Below are 12,617 nucleotides of genomic sequence, written 5' to 3'. Positions count from 1 at the left end.
TCAGTCAAAGTAGATTGTTCTGCAAGCCACACATCAGCTAACCCTGCTCCCAGTCGGGTCTGCTCTAATTGCTGCCTTGAAAGAAAGCTGTGCACAGCCCAGGCAACTCTGTAACCTGCTCATTACAGACTTGGGAATTAGGAGGTATTCAGTTCTTACCATGATTGCTCTTAATAAGCCCATATAATTATATGATAATATGATGCAAAATTTCTTCTGTGGGTTCTCTGCACTAAAGGAGCATTTCACCCTGGGAGAAAATGTTTAGTTAAGGTGGCAAGGGTTGTTTTTGCACTGCAGTCTCTCAACACTTGTGCTTGCTGTATTTCCTAAGGCTGGAACTCCTGGGGTCAGCTGATTATACAGCAATCTGCAATTTATGTATTTATTTTAGAGAAAAAATCTCATCTTAGGATGAGATGAGACATCATCAGACAAAAGCTTCCAAGTAATTACCACTAATAAAAAAGATGTCCTGGAGGTCCCAGAAAAGAAAGTGGCATTCAAAGCTTTTTGTTTTTCAAATCTCACAGTGTGCATCAATCATGGTGCTTCAGACAGGGGTGAACCTGCCCTGAAGTTTATCCCCAGAGAATGGGTAATCCTGAAACCTGGTCTGAAACTGCCCTGCACATTCCCTTGGGGAAGCCTAACACAGTGAGTAAATCTAAAGTAAATCAATGAGTTTCTTTGCCTCAGGCAAGTGCTGTTCTTTAGGATGGACCAGCACTATAAGTCCTTCTGGCCTTGCTCCTTACTCTGAGTCAGATTTTGGGTCAGTGAGCTAGATTCCCTGTTAGCATTTCATGGATTTCTTAAGCAGAAATAGTCTCCCATGTCCCACTGTGGGAGAACGTGCTGCTGTGAGGCTTAATTGAGATTTGTTGGGTTTGAGATTATTGACTGAAATGTGAAAGCATGATATTACATTTGCACAGGGATTTATTGCACATTTCAGAAAGCAGAAAGGACTGTGGCTTAGGTGAAAGCTATTATAGAATTTCAGGTGTAGGTTTTCATAAGTGTATCACTTTCAAGCAGACACAAACTTTTAAGCAGTGACAGTTGTTTGCTAGAGGAGTGTCCCAGGATGATCTGTAGTGTATTTCCTAAATAATTACTTCAGATTAAAGGGATATTTAAATGTTACTGCACTGAAGGGAAAGCTATAATGGTGCTTTCAACTTGCAACCTAGAAATTACTAATTGAATTTGTTTTAATTAGGAAAAGTCAGCTACAATTGAGGAGCTGTCCCACATAATTTGGAAGATTTTTGTAAATTGCAATGCCCTAGAAATTGCTACCATTTGCCTGATAGCAATAGTGTGGGATGGGTTTTGTGGAGTTTTGTGTTTGTTCTGGCTTTTGCTGTTTGTGGGTTTTTCTTTGCTTTTTTTGGTTATCATTTTCTTTTTTGTTTGTTTTTGTGGAATTTTTTCCTGTTTGTTTTGTTTTTTCTTTAACAAGTATTTGCCTTTAGGTTTTTTCATTAGGTTTTATTTTTTATTTTCTTTTTTCCATTTTATTTTATTCACAAGATTGGGGTCTTTACACTAAATTAGCACTGTATAAAAATACATTAAATGCACAGAAAACCTGTCAGGGTGAAGTATGTCACTGATTCTTTGTGGTCTGCTGGTATTTCACTGAGAATTCAGGCTCAAGGACTTAACTTCATGCCTGAAGTATTTTATTTCAATTCTCATCCAAAAATATAACATCCAGATCTTTGACACCTTGCTGGAAGTGTAAATGTAAAGATTGTTGAAGTGCAAAGGAAACTGGGCAAAGCTTGCAGCTTTCCTCTCCCCTTCACAGCACTACATCAAGGATTTCATGTCAAGACAGTGGCATTGTAAGTGGAGCTGATATTGTGTTTCAGCTGCCTGCTTCAGGTCTTGGAATAAAGTGATGTTTGATTATCTGTAATCAAGGTGTCAGGGTCCCAAAGCCAAACCATTAATCCATATTTATAGCTATTACACCTTCATAATAAGAAGTGCCAATCTCAACAGAATATACAGGAGATCAGTTTCATGAAACTATTCAGGTGTTTAAATAAAATTAATTACCATCTAAATCTTTTTAAAGTCCAGCCCAGACTTGGTGCAATTTGGCCATGCTGCTACATGAGAAACATCCAAACTTTATGCTGACAGAGACAACTTGATGATAGATTTGCTTTATCAACTATAAGGTACTTCAATAGGAGCATAACATGGAAAGGAAGAATCACACTGTTGGTTTTGTTCAACAGAAGGTTTTTGTGAAGCCTTGGCAGGAGGATGGTCTCCAGTCTTGGGACCAGTGCAGACAAAGTAGGGAGAGTCTAGAGGAAAGAACTTTAAACTATTTCATCTAGGAAAAGAGGTGATCAAGAAGAGTTATTATAACAGTTCTCCACTAAAAATGTAATTTGGAAGAAGGTGATTTGTTGCTCACTCTGCCTGTTAGGGTAAGGAGAAAGGAAATTAATGTATCACAGGCTTCCTCTGCTTCCGCTCCTAGCAGGTAGCACCACAATAAAGATGGTTTGTTACGCTGCTCCAGTATCCTGCCAGCAAGTAAGAATTCATTCTTTGTTGTAGAAAAGAACAAATGTCTTGCCAAAAAAAGAAATTACAGTCATCACTGCAATGAAAAAGCAGCAGGGGCTGTGAAAGGTTCAGATGGGTGTGATGGAAGGGCTCCTGCCCAGGAGATGTGTTCTCTGCACCAAGACAGCCAAGTGACACAGGAAGGGACCCTGGCCAATCAACTAAGGTACCCAGAGAGAGCAGGGGAGAAAACAGTAGGGATGCTGCCCTCCACTTGGGAATCCTGAGCCTTCTGCTCTAGGGTCAGGTGAAGCCAAAAGCTTCCTGGAGGGAAGCACACAGGTGCTGTTTCCAAGGTGGCTTTGTCACCCTCAGCCAAGGGATGGCATTGCATGAGCTGTTGAGGAAGATGAGAACCCTCTTGACAAGGGAAGCTTTGTCTGTTGGCTTTCCAGGATGGGGAGGCTTTCAGTCAGATTTGGGAGGAAAAGAATAACAGGAGCCCATTGGTAAGCAGTAACTGTTCAATCCCAGCTAAAGCCTCAGGACCAGAAAAAATCAGGTAGTTACTGTAAATCCAAGGCAGGGACAGGTAGGAATGTGCCTCCACTGAACATTTCAGATGCTGAAATCCAAATGTGGATACTGCCAGAGCTGCACACCATTCCATCTCCCTGAGACAGCAAAGCACCAGGACAGAGGGAGAGCCACAGCCCTCACCCTGTGTTTGAGGGTCATGGTAGCTGACTTTGACTTGGCTTTCTTGTTTCTCATCACTGGGCACTTAAGACATCACAAAATGCTTCGGAGATTTATCTCATACCTCCTCTACTCCTGCTGAAGGGCCTTTGGAAAACATCAGCTCTGGTGACAGCTTAGCACTTTTCTCCTTTTACCCCTAGAGGTTATCAAAGGCACATTAGTCAGAAGGGCTTTGCCCACCATGAGAGCTTCTTACTTTATTCATATCACCCTTCTTTGTAGAAACACCACACTAAGACAGAACACAGCAGTACAAACCCACCATTCTCCCTACCAAATATACCACCAGCAATCTCATGGGAACTTATGAGGATCTTGACACATCAGTACAAAGGGATGTGAGATTTTTCACTCAGCTTAGGTCTTATCCTTGGCACCAAAACAAAAAACTCTGAAAAGTGGCTAACAAAGTTGGTAGCAGATTTCTTGTGATTTAAAAGAGCAGTCTTTGGAAAAGGAAAAAAGGAAATGATAGATCAAACCAACTGCAGTCTTCCACAGTTTTTCTGGGCACATAATCAGATTTGGGTTTTGTTCTTTTCAGCATTTGAAGAGTAATGTGATGATGAATGAAAGCCAGCATAAATTTGTCAGATCATTTCAAACCAGTGCATTTCCCTTCAACAACACAGCACACCATAAGGTGAGAAGCAGCAGATAATCACATATGTTGACTTTTATGAGGCTTTTGATACTCTTTCATGTGATCTTTCCAAACTAAGGAAACATAGTAGAGATTAAAATTGCTTGGAGCAGCTGATAAAGCTTGTTGGGAAATCCTGCTTGGGGACTATTCATCACCATTTCATCCTCACACAGCAGTAGGGTTTTGCAGGGGTCTCTTCATGCTCCATTGCCACTCAGTGTTTTTAATCAGTAATATTGGGCAGGTGCCAGAGAAAGGTGAAGTGGAGGCTGTGGATACACTACCTGACAGGAGTTCAAAACAAACTTGACTAACCACAGAAACAGATGGTAAAGAAATTGAACTGAAGCAGCTCTGATACAGGATTTTACATTTTGGCAGCAGTATATACAGCACGAGTGCAGGCTTGGGAATAATCAGGCAGTTCCATTGGAAGCATCTAGTTCCTGCAGCACATTCAAACTCTCCTGGGTCAGAAGTGGCATCCTGTTTTTAAGAGGGAATTTCCATACCAGGATATGGCAGCTAAAAGCTGGCTGATGTAATCCTCAGGTTCAGCTCAGCTGGGATGGAAGGTATCAGCTGGAGTTCTGTGCTCAGAGTGAGCATGGGACACACTCTCCACACAAACAGAAGCTGAACTCATTGTGGGGGTTCAGCAGGAGCCTGAAGGGAAACACAAAGCAGTCTCAGCTGCCAAGGATGTAAGAAGAAAAGAGAGGGAGAGGCAAAATCTATTCTGCATGCCACAGATGGACAAAAAATAGGGAGGGTTAAATTTCAGTAAGGAAGACTTAAAGCAGATAGTGGGAAGGTAATAACAGCAATACAGTGTACATATTTACTGTTCAAGAAGATTGTCATTTGAGATAGAGAAAGATGTTAATTATCAGGATTGGACACTGCATTGGACAGGACCTGAGCTAGAATCAGTAGCTCTATCCAGCTTCTCATACTGTGAAACAGGCTTGATTAACAAGATTTAAAAAAATAGGTAAAACAAGTGAGTGAGCAGTGAGCCCTGGAACAAAGCCAGCAGACACAGCTGAACAAGGCAGCTCTGGCACCAAGCTGCATGGCTGGACCATGTGGCCAACACACAGCAACAAGGGGGGAACAGCAGCAAAATAGAACCAGAAAAACCAAAATTTTGACATTGGCTTTCCAGAGCACTCCAGCTGCTCTGGCCTAGTGCACTGGACTCTCTTCCCTGATTCTTTACAAGCTGTGACTGGCCCAGGCTTTGAAAAGCCAGTAGTGGAAGGGCTGGAGCTGATGTTGGATGACTCCAATGCCTCCTTTGCCTTCAACAAGGCAGGTAAATAAATTCCACAAAATTGCTCTGATTAGCAGAGCATCCATGCAAAGAATCACTACTGGGGCTTTGGGCCTTGCTTTTGAGAAATGAGGGTCTAGCACAAAATCTGGCTGGAGAATTTATTTGTTCCCACATGGAAGCAAAATAGCTCGTGGTCAGTCAGTAAATGGCTGAACAGGCACCACAAAGCATCACTTCAGACACAGCAGAATTCACTTTACTCCAGTGTTAAAGTAATTTAAAATGACTAAAGACACTCAGAGATTTATTGATCAGCCCAACAGGTGTATTCTCTGCTATTGCATTAGGGACATTGTCTCCCATCAGTGGTTAGTGCTGAGATTCAATACAAGGTTCATTTTCATTGCAGTTACACCTCAAGAGACTCCAAAGGGCAGAAAGCATCAGCCTGAAAACAATGTCCCACAGCTTCCAGGTTAGATACACATGGTACTTCAGGAATTGTTCCCAGAAGGAACTCACCTACCTCAGCTCCTGCTGCCTTGGCTACAGAAAGGTGGCTGGTGGCTGTATTGCTGCCTTTAACAAGAGTGCCAAGCTCAAATCCAAGCTGCAGGAAAATTTTGGTCTGACATTCAGAGCTGTACCAGGATTGTAGTTGGTAGCATCAACTCACACACCTTCCTGTGTTGATTTAGTGTATCAGTCCTAAGAATATGCTGTCCAGTGCTGGATTTTAAGTTTCCTTTCACACTTCTCAGTATATCAAATGCATCACTTCCTAAGAATCGGCAATCCCACTTATTTTAAACTGCCAGTATCAAACAAGTGATTCCTGAGCTACCTTGATAATGTATTTTCTGGGACAGCAGACAGGGAGCCTACAAGATGGAGAAACTTTTACAAGGGCATGTAGCGACAGGACAAGGGGGAATGGCTTCAGACTAGGAGTAGGTTTAGATTAGGAAGAAATTCTTTACTGTGAGACTGGTGGGACACTGGCACAAGCTGCCCAGAGAAGCTGTGGCTGCCCCATCCCCAGAAATGTTCAAGGCCAGGTTGGATGGGGCTCAGAGCAACCTGGTCTAAAGAAAGGTGTCCCTGCCCATGGCAGTGGGGTTGGAATTAGATGATATTTAAGGTCCCTTCCAACCCAAACCATTCAGTGACTCTGCAATCTAAGCACCTGTCAGGACTGGGCATCACAGGAACATACTGAAAACTGTCAATAAAGTTATTATTGCTCTTGTCCAACAAACTGAGCACGGATGGGAAGAAGAACAACAAAAAACCTGAGACTTCTTGAACACCAAAAATTGCTCTATTAAAAATATACTGCCTTGTAGCACAGCTCTCATACCACCACTCCAAGAGCAGTAATTTCTGATATAAAAATGTGGAAGCAGCAAACACAACATATAATGCATGCAACGTGTTTGCCTATAGAACACAGGATTTATCGAGAAAAGCTTGTCATAGAACTGCTCAGGTCTGCTTGTCATTGAACTGCTCAGCAGCACTGCCTTGGGTTTTTTGCTCAGCAAAAAACTAGAACCCAAGGCAGTGCTGCTGAACCCAAATCTTCCTATCCACAAAAATTGACTCCTCTCTCTCCCTCTCCCCACAACGCTCAATATTTCCTTGCAGTTCATCTGCCAGACAGAACTGCCTCCAGCTGGGAATGAACCTCAGCTCTGCTTGATAGCATCACTCTCCCAGGCAGTGGTGATGAATGGAAGCAATGACAGCCTACACAGCCTAAAGCTGCAGCTGTGAGGAACAGGTGGGCAGCAGAGTTACAACACGGGCACATTTTAAAAGCTGAGTTTATTTCATCACAAATATGATAAGTGTTTTGGTCAAAATTGAGAAATTTCTTAAAACTTATTGCAATTTTGGATTTTTTTGTTATTACAACTGTGAGCTTACTAATAAATGTTCTTTAGTGTTATATATTTATGATCTTTTACAACTCTGCTGGCAGTGTTTTACTAAATCAGGGTATACTGAAGTCCTAAAAAAAGCCTAACTGGACTCAGGCTTGGTAGGTATGGTTGCTGAAAGTTACTATGAAAAAGACCTACAGAAATTATACATTGCTTTCTGACAGCCTTCACAGTCTAAATATTTTATATAATTATATACAGAAAAATTTCTTTGAGATAAAGGTGGTCCCAACTGCAGCTTGCCCTGACAGCCGCTCAGTATTTACACAAAGTTATTTGTTTCCCTGCACTCAGCAAAATTAAGCCAGTCCAAATTTCTAAGAAAGAGCACTTATTCTGAAGAAGTTTTAAAAGCAAATTTTGTTTAGCATTTGTGAAGAGCATTCTGAAGCTATGACTCCCCAAGACTGAGTTGAACAACACCTAGTTTACTCACAATGAAAGAGCCCAGTTTATAAGACAAAATGTTTCAGGAGCTTCACAGAGTCTGATTACATTTGTGCTATAATTAAGTTGCATCCGTCCTTGCTCACCACCACCACCAAGAAGGTTCACATCTCCAGCCCAAGAGCTGAGCTGGCACAGCAGCCACAGCTGGGCAAGCACTGGCTTTAGCAACAGTGACCTCATCGATTATGCCGAGTCACAGAAACAGACTCTGGAACAAATTAATGGACTACACAAAATTTTGCACCACAAAAAAATTAAGACAAAGTCGAAAAGTTTTCACAAACTCACTCTAAATTAAGAGGAGAGTAAATGAACAGCATGGTTATGATTGTAAAACTACTATGCTTGAGGGGAAATTCTGTTTGGCTGATGAACATCTGAAAGGCTTGAAAAGATTAATTAAATAATCCTGTCAAAACCAGTTGTTTCTTAATGCTCCCATAATGAATAATACTAATTATGAATATACACTGTACTCAATGTGTGCTTTTGGAATTAATTTGGCAACTGTGACTTTAGCTGAAATGTTTCCTAGATTTTATTTTTGAAAGGATTTATCAATTGAAGAACTTAATTTATTCACTACTTAACTTGTGATGCTCTTATCTGTATCACTGTTAAGACAGGAGCTTTTCAAGGAAACCTAAATAATTTCTATAGATGAGAAATTTGGTGTTGCTGTTTTTTCTTGTTTGGTGGTTTGTTCCGCCTCAGCCACCTCTACAGTTCTGAGAGCACCACCCAGGGTCAGAAAGCAGCTGTGATTTTTCATCAAAGATACTCTGCTAGAGATCCAAGGAATCCCTATAAATCATGAACACAAAGATGAGAACTATCAGAGAGCTTGCAGCAAAAGGAAGGAATGCCCAGCTGGGCCCCTTCCAGACCTGGGGAGCTCAGGGAAGTGCTGTGTTTGCCATGCCCTCTGCACAGTGCCTCGAGTCCACCTTGCTGTTATGGTGATGCCAGGGCAATGAAGCCTCACCTGCACAGCAGGCAGGGCTGTACCAGCCATACCCAAAGCCCAGCTGGGCTGCTTTAGAGCAGGCACCACAATTCAAGTGTCAGACCAAGCCCCAGGAGGATTCAGGCCAGGACTCGCGCCCCAGTGCTCAGCAAGGGCTTTGCCTGTGCTGCTCCTGCATTCACACTTGGCTTTGCTGGGGAGGTGTGAATCCAACTGTAGTAACTGACTACAGAAAGTACAACTCCCCTGAGACATGGGATTTGTTCACTCACATGCCCTTAAAAACCAAATTAATAATAGGTTGGCATCAATATCTTCTTTCTACAAGTGGTAACAACCAACTGCTACAGGAATAGATCTGAAGCCATTGATAACCCAGTTCTTAGACTCATTCAAGTCCCACATTTGCAAGAATCCTACTTTATGGAAATTGGAAATTAATACATTAAATACTTTGCAAGATCACCAACTCTGAATATTAAAAAAGAAATGTTGACGCTGTACTTTTCCTTTTTTAAACAAATATTACAAAATTGAATTTTATTGAGTTTCACACAAGATGCACTTATAAAATTGATACAGAATGTCATTCAACAGAAAAAAAAATTAAAGCAATTTCAAGCTTTCTTTAGCAACTGCTAAATAATTATAAAATAAGATACACCAAATTGACAGATAATCTTAATTTCAATGTGTGAACATCTCCAATTAGTATAAAATACATCAAAAATTAAAGATTTTCAAATTTTTCCACAGCACAAGTCCTCTTCTTTTTACTTTCATCCCTAAACATAACCACAGATTTTGGCCATGACTCCCACCACTCTTATGGGAGAGGAGAGGCTGAAAGACTGCAGCAGGGAGTTCCCACCAGAGCAGACAACCCTAAACTGTACAGCAGAGTTCTCTCATTATCAAGTCTGCTCAGACACACAACTCTGTCCAACTGCTTCCATCTGCTATATTACTGTAGTCCTGCAAGTCTCAGGGATTAGCAGATACATTAAACTTTCAAATGTTCATACAGCAAAGAAACTGTGGCTTTCCCATTCTGACAAATTATGAAATTAGAAAGAGCAAATTGTCTTCATTTGTTCAGTACTGAAGTACTTTTATGATACCTTCCCTTGGAAAGTAAAATTGGTGCTTACTTGAATGTCTGAAAGGCATTTTGGAAGCTAATGCTGTGTTTTAACAACATATGAAGAATTAATCATTAGCTAAGGGGTCTCTTCTGATAAAACTCTCCAGCCTATGTTTTGAGCTCAAATTTAATCCATTCTTGGTCTGAGGATTCCAAAACTTCTTTTGTCAACCCTCCCAACCCTGCATCTCACACCAGAAATTAAGATGCATTGTAATGCTTAAATGCTCTTTATAGATCTAGTCCAACTACTTAAGTTTGACTACAACCAATCAATTACATTGAATGGATAATTATGGTTTGATTGTAAGTGTGAGCTTTTTATAGGCATGTTCTCAGGCAAGTTAATACACAGATGTCATTCCTCTAAGAGTTATATGCAAAATGCAGTGCAATGTTCTTTACTGCTGTGTTAATGCCACACGTACAGTTCCAACACAACACTTGCTTGCTGCAATTAACACTCCCATTCCTTAACATTAGAAGTGCCCCTTTAATATTTTTTCCTACAGCAACAAAAAATCCTCAGCTTTTAAAAAAATTTCTAAATAATTTGCCTTGCAGGACACACAACACATGAAATGAATATGCTTCATATTTGCCCAGTTAAGCAGAACCTTCATTACTGTGAACTTTCCTTGGTGTTTAGTATTCAGATAAAATACTAAGCAGTAAGTCTTTCACTTAAAGGCAAAATTTTATTCTGATTACAAGATTTTCAAGATACATCTTGAAAATATTTTTGTTGACAAGAATAACTATCTTGACTTACTGTTTTATGTACCAATGCTTTATGTGTTTGTTGATATAAGCACAAGTTTTGAATTCTGCTTGCAGATGTTTAATAAAACACGGTAACTGGATAGGCAAGCTTCCGGTCAAGTCACCAAACATTTCCAGGAATATCCTTACACTGGAGGAACCTTCATGACAAATAGTGTTCTGGAAGCATGGTTCCATAATGCAGAACAGGGTTATGCTTTTTTCCAGTCTGTGTTCCAGAAAAGTGATACTGCAGCTCTGCCACCAGGCTAGAGACTCACGATCCACCACATTTCCCAAGAGGCAAGATAAAGATCACTTACTTGACCTGACCAGATACCAAGCCAAGTTACTTGTAGAAAGAAATTAATAATTTTTTTGCCATTAATAATTTAAGTTTTTAAATAAATATTTATTTGCCTTTTGGCAACTGTCCATTCTGGTAGCATCTGCTGTCCCAACAGCTCAGTATCCTTAGCACATAGATTTAAAAAAAAATAAATTCTTAGTCAATTCTGTTTCCACAAATAGTAAACCTGTCTATCTCCAACAAGTCTTTCTTTGCAGACCTGTGTTTTAATTCTGAGCTGTCTTGGCTTATATCTTTTTCTTCTCCATCAGGAGTTGTCAGAAATTGATCAGAATTGCTTGTTACAAGTAAAGATGGCATATTCTCCTTCTGATGCACTGGTTGATTGGTAACTGATGTAGAACCGTTTTCATCTGTGGGAATTCCTGTTGGAACAGAAGACAATTACAAAGATAATAATGAATTTAACACAGACATATTGATACAATGTGCAACTTCCAGATTTGTCCAAAGCTATCCTGAAAAAGTGTGCTGCAGCAAGTCAGCAGAACAGCAGAAAAATGCTTTCTGGAAGCCACTACCTCTTCTTAGCTTTATGGTAAGAGATTTCCTTTTCTAATTTAGAAAACATATAGAAAATAAATAGACAGAAAAAACAAATTCTACAGAAGTTTAAATAATCAGCAAGAGCATAAGCTGCAGAAGTTAGGACATACATGCTTATTTTTGTTGGCTTGAGCAAAAAGATTTTTGACAGTCCTTGTGTGAATCACACAAATGTTTGCTACTGAAATGAACAAAAGGAATCTCTGTAGCAGGAACTAGATGTGCCTAATCCTCTTGATAAGTACAATAAACCTGCCTTCTCCAGGGATAGCTAATAAATGACTCATGCACTGCTATGCACTGGCTTCTAAAGCAGTGCTATTAAAGATGTCTATTTTTATTCCTGTCTCTTACTTCAGTGGAACTGAACACTGGCTTCATTAACCTAGGATATTGGTAAGTTATATCCATGTATTTTTTCCATATTTTGTTAAAACGCTTAAAGAATTAAAATGCACAAGCAAATCACAAGGAGAGAAGAAAAAAGAAAAAAATTATCTCCTCCTCAGTAAAGACTGAGCTATTGCTTCTAAAGGAATCTGAAAAAATCTGACTGATGTGGAGAGTACTGCAGACCAGCCCAAGGAAATGTTCCCTGTCAGAATGGCAGCACTATCCAAATTACTACAAAACTTATTTCTGCAGAGCATCTGTCCACAGTATGCCATCTACTACTTGGAGGTACATGAGTTACCCTCTACAATCTTACGGAAATTAAAGGTACTAAACTTGCATTGAAAAAGGAGACAAATAATTTTAATTCTAGAGCTTGGTTACAAACGTAAATATTTTCTAACTCAGCAGCTTCCAGATGTAGCTGGTCAGCCTATAAATGATTACCAGTAATTCCATCCTTCAAGAGCAAGTTTAGAATTTTATTCTTCAAAATTTCAACTGTTTTTGTGGACAAGGTGGAAACTCTTTAGGAAATTAGCTGACTTAAACTATAAGCTGGCAGAAAGGAGACCAGACCAATTTATTCCCTTACCCTCATCCTAAGAAGAGATGGGTTGAGAGACTGTATAGTAAAAACCTGGTAAGTGGGACACAGAGACTAACTAATACTGCAGAGTCCATCCAGCAGTAATAATGCAAATGCTGGGGAAGGTAAAATAATTCTTTCACATAATCAAGATTTCTAGTAAATAAAGAGGTGTTAAAAAATATAAAATCCCCAAAAAACTGTAAAATTTGAGTTCTTCTCATC

General features: G+C 40.0%; 1 protein-coding gene across 3 annotated transcripts in view; it reads right to left on the bottom strand.

The window, feature by feature from the left end:
• Window positions 1-9,092: 9,092 nt before the first annotated feature.
• Window positions 9,093-12,617, bottom strand: part of TAPT1 (transmembrane anterior posterior transformation 1) — a 49,291-nt gene continuing 45,766 nt past the window's right edge. For all 3 annotated transcript variants that reach the window (XM_036382351.2, XM_036382352.2, XM_036382353.2), the window contains one exon: window positions 9,093-11,229. In XM_036382351.2, the coding sequence (XP_036238244.1) occupies window positions 11,000-11,229 (230 nt within the window). In that variant the 3' untranslated portion in view covers window positions 9,093-10,999. The remainder of the gene's footprint in view (window positions 11,230-12,617) is intronic.

This window comes from Molothrus ater, chromosome 4 (genome assembly GCF_012460135.2).
Source record: "Molothrus ater isolate BHLD 08-10-18 breed brown headed cowbird chromosome 4, BPBGC_Mater_1.1, whole genome shotgun sequence".
Taxonomy (NCBI): Eukaryota; Metazoa; Chordata; class Aves; order Passeriformes; family Icteridae; genus Molothrus; species Molothrus ater.
Note: the sequence above shows the minus strand (reverse complement) of the source record. Positions and strands in the feature narration are given on the sequence as shown.